Source organism: Microtus pennsylvanicus, chromosome 6 (genome assembly GCF_037038515.1).
Source record: "Microtus pennsylvanicus isolate mMicPen1 chromosome 6, mMicPen1.hap1, whole genome shotgun sequence".
Classification (NCBI taxonomy): Eukaryota; Metazoa; Chordata; class Mammalia; order Rodentia; family Cricetidae; genus Microtus; species Microtus pennsylvanicus.
In genome coordinates this window covers 82,646,355-82,662,066 of record NC_134584.1, presented here as the reverse complement: position 1 = coordinate 82,662,066, position 15,712 = coordinate 82,646,355, and the positions used below count along the sequence as shown (strand labels likewise).

The 15,712-nt window shown below is 41.8% G+C and overlaps 1 protein-coding gene across 12 annotated transcripts in view; it reads right to left on the bottom strand.

Moving 5' to 3' along the window:
* Inpp4b (inositol polyphosphate-4-phosphatase type II B) overlaps positions 1–15,712 on the bottom strand; it is a 757,204-nt gene that overhangs the window by 339,144 nt on the left and 402,348 nt on the right. For 11 of the 12 annotated variants that reach the window (XM_075976561.1, XM_075976565.1, XM_075976570.1 and 8 more), the window contains 2 exons: positions 8,542–8,660; positions 6,132–6,248 (listed from right to left, as the gene is read on the bottom strand). In XM_075976561.1, coding sequence (XP_075832676.1) covers positions 6,132–6,248; positions 8,542–8,660 — 236 coding nt within the window. Of the gene's footprint in view, positions 1–6,131; positions 6,249–8,541; positions 8,661–9,110; positions 9,126–15,712 lie in introns of those variants that run through there. The other variant, XM_075976569.1, reaches the window with a different exon arrangement.

The window sequence follows — 15,712 nt, the reverse complement described above, 5'->3', positions numbered from 1 at the left end:
AAACAATAACAAAAGCACACTTTGAAAAAGCAGAAGGCTTGTAAACTTCAGTAGTAAAGATATCCAATAAGCATAAAGATTTAAATATAATCAGCCGTCAGAAAATGCAATTGATGAACTCCTGCTGAGTAAAAGAACCAGCAATGTCAGGTAGCAAGGAGCAACTGCGGCCTGGGACACAGTTTCATTGTTTTAGGAAAGGTAAACATGAATCTGCCGTAACATCTAACAATTATGCTCCTCAGTATATATCCAAGAGAATAAAAGCACAAACATCTGATGTTTCATTCATCGTTGTCAAATACTAGGAACAACCTAAATGTCTATCAATAAAGAGATGATGAACAAATTGGGGCCTGTCACAAAAGCATGCAATTCAGCAAGAACAAAGATGGGATATTGATTCACACAGCAAATGAATGAATCTAAACATCATGCTGAGCAAAAGTCATCAGTCATAGATGAAACATTCCATACTACTTCAATCACATACATTTTAAGAATAAATGTCATGCCAATATGAGACAGTGGTTGTCTGAGCTTGCATAGAATGTTAGCTGCATAAAGACACAAGGGAATTTTCTGGAAAAAGTGGAATGGTTTCTATCCTGTCTTAGGTAGAAGTTACGTGGGCATATGTCACTAATAAACTCATCATTTTATACCCACCCATGTTATTATATGGAAAGCCTACAATAATTTAAAATAAGCACCCCATTTCTGAACGCAGGACAGTTTTCATCAGGCTCATGGGAGGCAAACTCATTTCGAAAGAGTAGCAAGCCTAGAAGCACGTGAACCCCTTCCGTGTAGATCTCTAGCACCATTGTAAACCATGCCTTCCCAGAGGCCAAGCCTGAGAGAAGGGGTGTGTTGACAGGCCCACAGAGAGAGAACACAAAACAAACAGAAAAACAAGGTCAAGTGGAAAACACAAAAGTTTGGCCATAAATTTAAAAATTTCACAAATAGTCTTACCCACTGTTTTACTTTCCTTTATGGATAGTTATATATATTATATATACATACATATGCATACATACATATATGAATCTGCCCTGTCATCTAACAATTATGCTCCTTCGTATATATTAAAAATAATAAAAGCACAGATATCTGATATTTCATTCATTGTTGTCAAATAGTAGAAACAACTAAATGTCAATCAAATATATACACGAACATTTGATATATGTGTATATGAATATGATTGTTATAAGTGCCTAAAATTTGGGCTATTTGGGTTATATATTTTCCCTGTCTGTGAACACTGATTTTTTTTTAAATAATAAGCTTTTAAGCTCTATGACAAGAGTGTTCCTAACACATCTGTTGAAATGGAAATGTACCATGTGGGGTGGGGGGAGTGAAGGAGAGCTAACCACCAATGCCTGTAGCACAGCACTATAGCCGAGCCTGGAGAGCTGAAATTCTCCAGACACCAGCTGCATCTTCAGGGTGAGCACAGTGATAGCATGCTTAAGGGACTGCTGTGACAATGAAAGGGAGCACGCATGGAGCACGCAAGAGAGTTTCAGTGGTTGGCAGTCTCAGTTGCCTTCTGTCTCCCTCCGCCTCTTGCCGTTCCCTGATACCAGGGTCTGTGTCTTAACTAGTTAGACTGAATGTTCGGAGAGAGCCAGTGCAGACACCAGAGATGAGAGAACAGAGTCCTTTTGTCTAGGGATTGATCTGTACTAACTGTATCCACCTGGGGCAGAGAACACAGGAAGCAATACATTTACAGGCACTGTGGCTGGTGCTGTTGATGTTTTGTAAGGCTTTAGTGGACAGTTAGAGCAGTGACTGGCGGTTTTTAAATTGAGGTAGGCTATATCTCCTAACCACGGGATTGTCTAGTGTCCACTACACACCAGATTCTCTTATGAACTAATTCAGTCTTAGATAGAGCAAAGAATTGTTTACCTCCAGGGCAAAAAGCAGGTCAGTGAACACTTCTGCTAAACAGGGCAGAAATTCACATTTCAACCACAGGTAGAAGCAATGCTCTGACCTAATCATACGCTAGCTGATTGGACAACCTTCCTCAGCAGGGCAGAAGGAACTTCGTTCAGTGACTTCCAACACCCCAGCTTGCATGAGAAAGAAGAGAAACCACTTTTGATACTGATAGTCTTTGCCACAAGTTTCTCCTTGCTCAGAAGTTTCCACAGTAATATGAAAGACCCGCCTTACCTGCTTGTCCCTGAGGCTGATTTTTGTAAATAACATTCTGAAAAATACATTTCAGGTCCCAGGAGATTTTATACCTAGCCCATATATTTCTATTTCAGGCATTAGATCCCTACCAAGCAGCGGCATATTTGAACAACCCATTCACTCAGAAAAATATTTTTTTTCATAATGAGGGAAGAACCAAAATATTACAAAGTCTTGATAATGATCTTGACAGTTCCCGTCTTCCTCCTCAGCTCACAGCCCAACAGTCACCATCTAGCTGTCCCAGAAGGCACTATGAACGAGGTGAGGAACAGTCACTCTGAAGCAAGAGTCAGACTCCTCACGTTTGTTATGAAGATTAATTGTGTTTCTGCGGGAGTCAGAGGTAATCAACCTTAGGTCCAGTTGATCAGAAGAATGTAAGAACAGCTAGGTAACAGTGTGCATTGCAAGAACACACAGAGGAGAAGATCACCTTTTCTCTCTAGTAGCATCTAACACAAAGTATGTCTGCAAAGCAGCATAAAGCAGTGAGCTGTCACATGTATCCGACGGGTTAGCTCTAAGCAAGGATAAACTCCACAGGAAGACACAAGCAACCAAGTCTTCGGCTTCAGCCCACTAGAGGACTCGGCCAAATGAATCAAGAAGACCTGACTATTCCAAGTCTAATATGACTAAAGGTTGCTGGCACCATAGTTAAAATACTTTAAAATATATGTATATAATCACCAATCTCCCCAAACATACACAAATTCAGTCTCCTTCCTTTTGTCTAGAAATATTAGATTCTAAAGCACTTAGGTTGTTATACACGTATAAGCTGTAATATAGCCCACCTACTTCCTCTCCCCACCCCAAAGGGAACCTCAAGAGATGGTGGGAAGAGATGCAGTGTTGCATGTATCTCTGGGGACTATTAGCATATTAATGAACTGTGTTTCTATTCACACTTCCATCATCAGGAAGGAACAGGTTCTGCTTTAGTTGACAGCATTTGGTGAACGACAGCGGCTGCATCTCTTATATGTTCAAGTTTCCCACATTTTATTCTACAGCCAGAGTTTCCAGTTCACCCAATACGCTAACATAAGAACCCTGCCAGTCAAAGAAGAAGGTCTTTAAAGGAATCCACAGAATGAGTTTTCACAACAAAGCAAACAGAAAGTATAACGGATGACTAAGCGAGCTGTTTACCTGTGGAGGATTAATAAATGCATGCATTTTAAGTAGACGGGATTGTAGAAGATTAAGACATTTTGGGTGGTTAATACTGTGTTAAGGTTTCAGAGTGAACTATATACCACAGGTTCATGTGTGTGAATACCCTGCTCCAGTTAGGGCCCTAGATCTTGGGGATTGTGGGACATTTTGGACATGTACTTCAGGCACAGACCACTAGAAGTGTAGGAGTAGGCCTTTGGGGATTACAACCCAGTACTACTACTTCAGTTCTCTCTCCCTCCTCTCTCTCTCTCTCTCTCTCTCTCTCTCTCTCTCTCTCTCTCTCTCTCTCTCTCTCTCTCTCTTATTCTGCCAAGATATGAAAAGCCATGCTGAGGATTCCTGCCACCCTGGACAAAGCTGCTCGCCACTATGGCTCTGGTTCCCTGGTCTGAAGGGCAGTATGCCCGAACAGTGAGGAGTACACCTTTCTTCCCTTAAGTGGCTTCCATGAGGTATTTTGCCATTGAGACAACAAAAGTAGCTAAGAAACCTCTGATATTTCTAAAATTTAGCAGCCATAACTCTTGGGGACAAACTTAAATTTCTGAAGCATAATATTCCTAAAACTCTACCCTGCTCACAATCTCCGTCCTTTCTGTTTATACTCGGGCATTGCAGCAGGACTGACTTTAATTATGTGTGTGATGATGTGAAGCCAACTGTTTCTGCTCCCCTTTCTTGTCTTCCATTCACATCCTCAGATCATTATTTCCCGGTACAGATGCAACATGGCTGCCCACCTTCCATTAGAACCAGCTCCTCTCTCACTCTTCACTGGGTGATTTTCCACCCATTTCTTTCTCTCAACTGCCAGAAGTTTGTGGGGACAAGGAAGAAGTTGGGGACTTGTGCATAACCCATCAGTCCTTATTTACACCCCCCCCACAATCTCCATTTTCTTATGTTGTTCCCCAAATCAAGAAAAGAAAAGCAAAATATATATATAACTCCCAAGAAGATAGAAAGAAAAAATGTTCCTAAATTCTTGCATCTGTTTTAGAATACAAACAGTGGAGAAAGATTGGAAGACTTATAATACCAGAAAGCCGGCTGTGAAAGTCTCTCCTAGAGATGACTGTCTAGAAAAGACCTGAAGGTAGCAATGGTCAGGAAAACATGGAGGTGGGGAGATTTTGAAAGGTCTCATGCCTAGATAAAGAACTATAGGCAACTAACAACTTCTAAGAGAACGAGAATTAGCCTCTCCCAGGAAGACCTCCCTTACTGGCCATGCAACATAGAGTGGTCGCCCTAAAGTCAGATTCACATGAACAGCAGTTGAATTAGAATTCTCTTTCCATTAAAAAAAATGTTTTTTTTTTCTTTAAGAGAAAAGCTACTAACTACAGAAACTGATTTTGTTCATCAGACTTTTATTTGGCTTTTACCTGTTATGGGGAACTATTATGCAAAATGATAACTGCAATCATAGTAATTACTAATTGTTCATGTCTCTGCATATGCTGGACCCTAAACAGTTTCCATGCATTTACTCATTTTCTCTTTATAACAATGCCTCAGGGAGGAGCAGATATAGAAAACAAGCTCTCTTAAACACAAGGCTGGTAGGTGAAATAAGTCCAGAATCCTAGGCAAGCAACTCTCTTTTTTAGTGACTGCTATGGCTATTTCTAGCCCCTGAATATGCCTACATTTAATGGGGCATTTATTCCATAATTTATAAGAAGTGAATCTTTTTGGTTTGATGTATATAAACATACATAAATCTCTTTAATATATGTTTCCTCTACTAAATAACCTTACCAGTACATGTGAGCTCCTTCTACTACATATATAGAGTTATTTTGGCCAAAGTAAGGCAGAGTGGGGGTGGGTACACTTCAACCCTTGAGTGGTTCTTCAAGCCCATTCTCCACCTTTGGTTTCAACCAGAGCCCTCCTTGGAACTTTCTGGTCAAAGTGCCATCAAAACTCTTCCATGCCTCTTGCTTCATATTTGAGTATTAAAATCCCATCATTCTACTGCCTTAAAAACACATAGACCTCCATATTATCACAAATACTTGAAGGGGAAGGTCAGCTTCCCTTTCTCAGTATCCACCAGCAGCGTCAGGACCTGGTCAGGAGTTATAAGTCACATCTTCATGGACTGTGTCAGGACACCTAAATGCCTAACCAAGACAGAGGACTCATTCAACAAGAAAATCAAACTGGATAGGAATCTTGGAGTATCTAGGACAAAAGGCTGTTGAGACTTTGCAAGTCCTTGGTGTAAAAGAGCTGAGTAAGACTCAGTTGAGAGTTTCCACGAACTCTTACATTGGGTAGTAACAACATCAGGAAAAAATAGTTTCTTTAGACACAGTATAAGAAGACAAATAGTGAGAGTGGAATACCGTCAGGCTTCAGTTTTTGGCAGTTACAATATCTTAAAAAATGGACTATTATTTAATCTGTTCCTTCACCCAAATTATCGTCCGATCAGCTTAAAATTGCAGCAAATATCTAAGCCAAGAGATCAAATCAGCCTTCTTAGGAAAGAGAGATAGGTCTGTTCAGCAAGTCTTTGTCCCTAGCTAATTGCCATGCTGGGAACAAGCCAAATGAGTTTGAACAACACACAGTAAAGTACAGCCACAAGACAAATATAAGTGCAGTCCAAACAGCCTTGTTTAAAAATTCTGGTAGCGTCCAAAGTCCAACAGCTTGGCAAAGTCTAAAACCCACCCTCTATTCCCAGAGAAAGAAGTTCAAGTACTTACAGTGTCGTGAGACTTATCCTTGACATCATAGACTGTCAGTTTTATTCTAGTCTCTTCATAGATGGGGTACTCGGATGGGAATGTGACGCCCGTCAAAAACAGTGGGTCTTTTGTTCCCTGAAAGAGCATAAGCAGATAACTTGGATTCAGTAAGGCAGCAACTGTAGCTGGCAGCATGCAGGGACAAATGAGAACACAGAGAGTGTGTCTTTGCCTGCTTTTCTAGGAACAGTTCTGTGAAAAGAGAGATCTGAAGAGCCAAGTGTTGCTTGTGGGCCGTGAGCCCAGGGCCCCACTGTACTGATCGCTACTGAGTAGGTGAACTTGCATTTTTTAAGTGACTAAGGACTTTAAAATAAACCCAGTTTTGAAAGTTGTAATCAGAACCTATCTTTAGGACAAGTTGCCAGCACATTTGAATATATACATACATACACACATTCACACACACACACACATATATAAAATACTACATATATATTTATTATTGAGACAAATAATCTAAGATACCACCTCACCAAATTGAATGAAGCTGTTTTCTTCAGCCATTGGTAAATGCTATGCTATTTCTTTAAAAATGTTTTTTTCTTACTTTGCTTCAATAGAAAGCTATGCTCTATGAGTGTGTGATTGTTTTTAGATGTTTAACGGTGACCTTTCAGTCCACAAACAAACTTGAAAACTAGTGAGAAGTCGTCTAAACCTGGTAGATTGAGAAAAAGCAATTATTGCTTGGAATGTGGTCAACAAGACATTTTAGGGCCTCGGAACCACTGTTAAAAAGCTGGTCTCTAACAAGGCATTTTACACACACACGTGCGGCCAAATATATTTGAAAATGTTTTTAAAAGTCTGTAAGCCAATAGTCTACTAAAACTTCTGATAGTCTGTGGTACTAATTTGCTCATCTTTTTATTGTTCAAAAGGCAAATGGTCCCCCCCCCCCTCTCTCTCTCTGATTTTTTGAGACAGGGTTTCTCTGTGTAACTTTGAAGCCTATCCTGGGACTAGCTCTTGTAGACCAAGCTGGCCTCGAACTCACAAAATGGTATTTTCTTGGCCAGACATATTTGGAAACAGGCAGTAAATAAGACAGCTAAGAAAATTATGCATATTCTATATAAAAGTCAACATAATTTACTTTTATAGTTATGATAATAGATTTCAAATCATGAGTGTTTTATCACAAAAGAAATAATGAGGGTAGTAGAACAAAATAATAAAAGCAAAATCAAGTTACTTTGAAATTTGGCAATGTTTAAAAATAACCAAATTATAATAATACCTGAGGTCTTTTCATTAAGAAAATGACTTTATCTACTTTTAATTGAACTATGAGCTAACCATATATTGTACCGGCTTTAGAACTTAAAGTCTCCAAAGGGCAGATTCAGGCCTGCGTGAAGGAGCAGACACGGGGTTACACACAGGATTTAGGCCATTCCCAGAATAGAAATGACTCTCCTGCAGTCTGAATCATTGGTTCCATTTACTGCTTCAAAGCAAACGGTGAGCTAAGCCAGTTAAGGCTAGAGCAGACTGCCTACGTTCAGACAGAGAAACTCCACATTCTCAACAGTGGGCGCACAAGTCGAAGAGAAACAAGAGAAGCTGAAGGAGCTGCAGGGATACTCTCCAGAGCCCCGATGTTCAGATAAGTATCTGTCACTCACTGATGTCCTGAAATGTGTCTGGAGAACAAAACCATCTAAAGGGAAACTTGTCCCATTGAATGTGAGCCAGCGCAATAATGAATTTCCCGATACCCGGTGAATGTCGCATTAGCAACAGTAAATGTAAATAGGAAATCTCTCATCCCATGAGTAACATTTACACATTTTGACCGGAAACATTATAGCTAATCAAGTTAATCACCTTCCTTTCTTTGGAAAACACTGTGCTTTGAAAGACACATAGTAGAGAATACAAAGTTTTCACTACTGGGCTGGAAAAACTATAAAGAGCAAAATCCCCTTCGCTTGTTTTTAAACTCTGTACGTTAAACTTTTTCCATCACTAAATATGTTCATTCTCCTTAAAATCAATATAGACAGTAGATCATATACATAGACACACAAATAGTCAGGCAAGTATCCTGTTATCTTGGAATTCACAGTGGAAAGTTTTCGGTGGAAGAAAGCTAAAACCTTTCAAAGGAAAGTCAAATTCTTTCCCATCTGTTTATTCTGCATGTGCTTCAAAACCTCAGATCTGTGCTCCTTAATGACAGACGAAAGCAACAGCAGGACCAGAGACCACAGGCTAACTTATGTCAGCTGTTCAGAGGGGCGGGAGAGAGGCAGGAGTGGGGGGAGGAGGGAGCGGCATGCACGATGCACAGGGACAACAGCGGGCGGGCGCAGCGAGAGGGAGAGAGACGACAGGCGAGAGAAACCCATGCGAGGCTCACCTCCACAATCTCCGTGCTGGAGTACCTCGTCAGGGTCTGCTCCACCGGATGGATGACTGAGATCTGCACCACTGTGTTCAGTTTCCGATCACAGACGGGAGCCACAAGATCCTTGCACGCTGGCAACAGCAGAAAAAGAAAGAAAGAAAAACACCTCACTCGATCTCTTAGGGCAAACTTCTGTCCAGAGCTGAAACAAACTTTGCCTACTCGCCGAAGGAAATCTCCTGGACCTCAGCTGGCTTTACAGAGGAAGTCTCTTGGAAGTACCTTACAGAAATAGGAAGTCACGTGCTGCCAAGCTGAATTGAGAGTTCATTTCCACTGACCACATCTGCAGCACATGCAAGTCTCGAGTGCTCGGAGATTCCAGATCCAGCGTGTGAATATGTCGGCACACAGCTCCCGGTCTGCGGGGACTCTGAGTAGCCATTAACCCCTGGGCTTTCATTCACACTCCTGCATCTTGTAGTGAATGTGGGCCACAGCCAGGAAACTAAGATGTTTCTTGTTGACTCTGGCTGGGTTAAGATGAATGTCTGAATGCACTCTTCACGTTCCTCCCCTACCTGTGTTAGAACTGACCTCCTCCAGTCCTCCACCCTGCGGAAACAGGAAGAGTGATTACCCTACCAGACAGCTCAAGCACAAGAGGAAGCAGGCAGGGGTTAAAGTGCCCTCTGTCTGGAATTCAGTCCTGTCCTGGGAGAAAGCAACTCCGATAAGGACTGGGTAATTGCTGCCCAGGGGCCACACATTCTAAGAACTTTTCTCTGACACAGTCGGGTCTGGTTGCAGCCCCAGCACTATGCCATATTTACTGGAGTATTTTCTCCTCTCACACAGCAGTCCCTAGTTTTGGAAAAGGAAAAAGAATTAGAGGGATTGGTTTTAATTCTTTTTCTTAATACGTCTGGTATTGCTCTCCTATCTTCTCCCTGCTCTGATTTTGTAATAGTGAATTTTCTTGTTTTTTTTTTAAATTTCTACTTCTTGAAATCAACCACTAAGTGTGATCAAAAAATACCTCCCTCAGCAGAGATGGGTAAAACTGCTGGCCTGCCTGCCACAGGCTGCAGCTACTGCTAAGGTGAAAAAGACGCAGCCCTGTGAGTGGTGCATGGTAATATCCAGGGCTCCAGACTGTCCCCAACCCACTCAGTGACCAAGAAGTCAGGCAGAGGAGAAGGGTGTGTTTACACTCTGCAATGGTACCTCTGCAATTTGCAGGGCCAGTAGGACAAAGGTAACACAGCTTAAATTTGGAACTTGAAAGCGAAGCAATTTATAGATGCAATTATCACCTTCCAACGGCTAGCAGAGCTCCTTATTTATAGAAACAGAAGGAGACAGAAAACACAGGCGCTTTGAAAGGAAACCAGCCTGGTTTAAGTCCAGTTCTGATAACCAAGCAATGCTGGGGGACTATGCAAGTTCTTCACTTCTTGCCAAACTAGGGGTCTTTTTATTCCTGCCTCGCATTTTGCTGTTATATTGTCCTTACTGAAAGCACACGGCTTAAGCAAAACAGAAACCCTAAACACGAGTGGGAGAAACAGCCACAGCTTCCTTCGCCTGCACCTTCAGAGTGCATCAAAAGGCCTTGTCTCTGTTTCTCTCTTTAGCATAGCAACATCATCTCTTGCATAGTGGATCTGCCAATGGAAGTCCCACTGTTACTATCATTTATTGCTTACTCCAATAAATCTACTCTTAAGAAACAAACAAACAAAGAAAAACCCTACCTACCTATAAATGATTTCTATATATCAATATATCTCTGGGAAATTTCTTGCACTGGAAGGTTTCGTGCAATTGTTCTTTGGTGGTCATTCTCGTCATTTCCTTTACTTGCCTTTTGAGTGTGTTTCATTGCATGGTCCTTTTGGCTTTCTGCTCACTGTGAACGTCTGCTGAAGCTGACAAGTATCTTGTCTTTGGGGTTTAAAGCTAAGGGCTTTGAGTTTCAAAAGCACACATCTCACCCACTCTCTGGTGGCGGCTTCACCCCTGCCTTCTGAGCTCTTGACACCTTTGATGAAAATAAGTCACACCTCTTCTGAGTTCTTATCGGCTGTGGCTGTGGTTCTTCCCAGAAGCGAGCAGCTATTCTGTGGTTCAGCAGAGGGCCTCTTGGCTGCACTTCCCGTAAGAACAGACAGCACATAAAACCAAGGTTTTGTGCAGCTCTCCCAATGCCCCAAGAATGAGCTCGGAAAAGCACCCACAACACCACCATTTGTATCAGCTACTGTCTATGTTCAAAGCCAGGCACAGAAAACAACAGCAACAATAGTTACGTTGGAGACTATGCTCTCATCTCTCTTCTGCTTGAACAACAGCCCACCGCATTTACTGTTTCTTAATGCTAAGTCAGTGAAAGACAGAGAGAGATCCCAAGATCCAACAGAATTCCTAAAATGTAGCCTTGGATTTCCTGTTTTCTAGTTCTGTGACACAGAGTAAATAAATCACAAACTCTGCCACTCAACTGCCTCATCTGTCAGGGTGGAAAGAACATGGGCCTCTTATGATAAACTTCTACATGCAAGACTCATGCTTACAAATAGCATTATATTAATATTTAACAGTATTTGATATCATTGCTACTTAAATAAACTTTATTGGTATAGTTCTACTTAGATCACTCTGTAAAAACTGTTGCCAGATCTATATCTCTTTATAAGAGCCAGTCTACGACAGACCACATATCAAAAAGTGGAACAGATAAGCATGAATCTATGTCTCCTGCAACTGCCTCTGGAGGGCTTGTGAAGGCTAAGTTAGTGCTTACTGCATGGTGATGCGACTCATTTGAGCATTATGAAATCTAATCTGCATGGGATTTTTCAGTACTCAATAAAGATTTATGATGGGTTGAATGAGAATGGTCCCCCATAGGCTCACATATCTGAATACCTGGTCCTTAGTTGGTGGAACTGCTTGGGAAGGATCAAGAGGTATGGCCTTGTTGGAGGACATGTGTCACTGGAGGTGGGCTTTGAGGCTTAAAAAAAATTTGTGTGATTCCCAGGGCTCTCTCTCTGCCCCTGTTTGTGGATTGAGATGAGAGCTCTCAGCTACTCCTATGTTCCACCATCATAGATGCTCACTGAAGTAGCGGCCAAATGAAACTCTTTTTCTATATATTGTCCTGGTTGTGACTTCTTCTCACAGCAATACAAAGTGACTAAGTCAAGAACCCTGAAAATGAGTTCACAGAAGCCGAGATTGTGCCGCCCCTCTTCCGCAGCAGCCTTCTTCCCCTGGCTCTACTTCCCAGGAGCTCTACTCCAGAGTACCCTGCATAAGCAGCCTTCCTCAGTGTTTCCCACCAGAGGACCGCGACATCTGCGCATCTTTGCTTCTGTTTTATTTAAGAATTCTTACTGCATCCCCCCCAAAACTCCATGAGTGTTCAATGGTGACTGGAGAAGAAAGGGAGCATTTCCTAGTGGTGTAGTCACTGGTAAGGTGGCTCTGTCCTTATAAGTGACACCTTGCTGGCAAGAAATCCTAATTAAACACACTAGGCCTTCAAAATAAACACATAAATGACATGAACATAGAAGGGAAGTGGTTGGGAAGAGTGGGAATAAGGCAGTCATAGAGAGTAATGGGTGGTGAATACTATCAAAATACATTATATACATATATGAAAATATGTAAAAATTCATAATTAGGCATAATTAATTTATGCTAATGAAATGGGAAAAATACTTATTAAATGGTCGATTAAAAATAATTCTGCTTTAACTAAATGGTATTAGTAAGTGATGCATTCCTCAGTGGCTTTTTAACTTTTGTGTCTGCCTTTTTACTAATTTTCTTTGGACTTAGCCATTGAAAAGCATTTCCCAAGATCAAGAGCTTAAAATACTTATGTTGAAAAGTTGGGATGAAAACGTGCTCATCCCATTGACTGACTGTTTTACCCTAAAAAAACAGAAAGGAGGGAAATGGAGTAACTGACAGAAATTATAATTTTTGGTTTTCATAGAAAAATATGAACTAGTTATAAATGATTCTTTTTCTGATGACTTTACATAGCGTCTTGCAACAGGAGGGTTCCCTTTGTTCTTCCAATGATGTTGAGCCAAGTGGCTGTAAAACTTAACCTGGCTCAGGCTTGTACAGGGGCCAGGCAGCTCTTCTCTTGCAGACGGAAATGCAGTGATGACGATAAAGGGGACCTCTGTGTCTTGGGAGGAGGCACAGGAGCCACCAGAAGGACATGAAACGGCAGCCAGTGTGGCCGCATTCTGGGATTTGCTCAAGCTCTGAAATCCCAGCCACCCTGTGAGTGAGCACTAGAAAAGCCATAGTACCCACCCTGGGCTAACCTCAGCCTGAGGGCTAGAAGCTACCAGTGTCTGTTCCTGATGCTTGCAGCGTGACTTGGACGGCTAGAAAAAAAAAAAAGAATGGCTTCTGCTCTGGTAATTATTCTATTATTTGAAGATCCTGAGGTCAAAGAGAGGGCATTTTTGGGATTGTTCTCAAGTCAAAGACTCCATCATCCACAAAACACTGTCATTATTAAATAAAATCTCAGCTTGCGTTTCAAGCGGCTATCTAAATCATGCCGTGTCTATTAGGCCCAAGGAGTCTCTCCATCACTCTAGGCAACTGTAGTTGGAAGCTGAAAACAGTCTCTTGACTCACATTAGAGAATAGCCCAACTGTCCATTCAAGGAGGTCTGAGGCTTACAGTGGATGTTGGGGGTACAGGACTGAGGGAAGACAGATGCCAGCTTTGGGGTACCTGTGTTCGTAGATAGCCCAGACAATCCTCTCCTTCCACCCCAGAACATTTCCCCTGTGGAACTCGATCCTTTTCTTGCCTTACCAGCATCCATCCAGTGTTACTCACAACTGGCCATGTTTCCCCTCTTTCCCCTCCCCTCTTTCCCCTAGAAGTGAACAGATGAGGACTGGGGAAGTGGTGGGGTACCATGACAACTTTCCAGAGTTCTAAAATTCTCTGATAAGATGAGCCAGAGAAAAATGAGAAGCAGAGGAGACACTGCATAGTATAATAAAGAAATACTTGGATTTTTATTTTGTTGTCAAGACAGGATATCATGTATCCCAGGGTTGCTTTGAACTCTGTGTTTTTGAGGATGGCCTTGAACTTCCAATCCTACAGTCTCTACTTGATTATAATGGGTTAGGACACATGCCAACCCACAGTTTGTATGGTACTGGATAGGGACCCCAGGACTTCATATGTGCTGGGATAGCGTGCGTGCTACCAATAAGTTACATCCCTAGCCTAAAGAAGGTTTGTCTTTTTGTTTTTTGCTTGTTTGTTTTTTGGATGAAGATAACACTGTGCTTACTAGTTGCATCATGCCTGAAGAACTATGGATTTTTGCAAATGACTCATTCTGTTTGACCCCTGCAAACAACAACAAAGACAAGGTAGATTTTGCATAAAAACCATATAAGGTAATGATGGTAGTTGATATTGGTTATCAACTAGACAGGATCTAGAATCACATAGAAACAAGTCTCCGGGAATGCCTGTAGGGGATTATGTATATTAGTTTAACTGAGGTAAGAAGAGTCGCCCTAAATGTGTGGCAACTTTCCTTGGAATTGGATAAGAGCTCAGAAAGATTAAAAAGGAGAGAGTGATCGGATCAGCAGGATTCATCTTTCTGATTCCTGACCGTGGATGCAACACGACCTGGTGTCTCCTGCTACTCCACATGACTCCCTGCCAAGGTGGACAGTACCCGGGAACTAGGACATCAAATAAGCCTTTTCTTATTTAAATTGCTATTGCCAAAATTCTCTGTCATAGTATTAAATCAAATAATAAGATTATGTGTGTGTGTGTATGAGTGTGTGTGTGTGTGAGTCTTCATATGTATGTGCGTATGAGTGTGCATGTATGTAAGAGTCTGTGTGAGTCTGTATGTGTGAGTATATATCTCTGTGTATGTGAGTGTATATGTGTGTGTGTCTGTGTATGTGTGAGTGTGTGAATATCTACATGTGTGTGAGTGTGTATATGTGGGTATATATCTATGTGTAAGTGTGTTATGTGTGAATATATCGAATGTGAATGTGTGTGGGTGCTTGTGTGTGTGTGTGTGTGTGTGTGTAAAAGGCTGACCTTGTGAGGCCTCAGTCTCCCAAGTGCTCACATTAAGAACTTGCATTACCACACCAGCAAAACCTTGCAATTAAAAACAGTAAAGTAGCCGGATGGAAGTGCACCTTTGCACTAACGTAAGTGTAAGGAACTCTGTGCCCTGACTGTTCTTAGGGAAATATGAAGCCTGTGAAGACCAAAAGAGGTCACACCACACAAGACAGGAAGTACTCTAGATCCGATGTGTGGCCTTACACCCACAGGGCTTTAGAGAAATAAACAGCGCTTTCCAGCTTGTCCCAAATGACAGACACCGTTCTCATCCAAACACCTCTGCAATCAGGATCTGCCTCTTCCCTGAGAACTAAGAGAGACTTTTGCAGCCTGAGGACAGGGTCTTATCTGTGGCTCAGATTCTTAATGTTTGGTTTTGTTTCTCCAGAATACCACTTAGATGGTGTTTCTTCTTGTACTATAGAAAATTAGATTCTACTGATGAATTGATACACCAGTTTCGCTTGTGTCTGCAGTCCAATAAATCATCGGATTTCATTGCGGGGCTTCACAGTTACCAGTCTACACCAGTGATTACATATAGATTAAGTTAATTTGCATCCTACAGAGAAAGATGTATAGAACACTTCAGAGTCTAATAGACCCTCTCCCTAATTGCTTCTCCAGGGTATTAGGCTTTCTTATTTTCAGTGGCCTCTGACTGGTGTTTGTTTTCCCCCTTCTTTCCCTCAGGAAATTTAAGAAACAATTCCATGAAGCCTGGGATGCCCGTCCTTATACTCCAGGCCTCCCGAGTAGATTTACTGGGCGATGCTGCCTAGTTCCCTGACTAGATACTTAGGAACACAACTGGGTGAAGGAAAGGGGTACTATGTACAGTGTTCCTGCCTGGTACCCACACCCCCACACAAGGAGAGCTCCATGGGCAGCTGGGCATCCTCTGTAAGATGATCTTAGAGCTGCTTCCTAGAAGAACGTAACTGTTACGGTACTGAGCTGATCTATAGCCATTGGCATAGCTCTCCTCCACATCCATTCTCTGCCCCCTGAAAT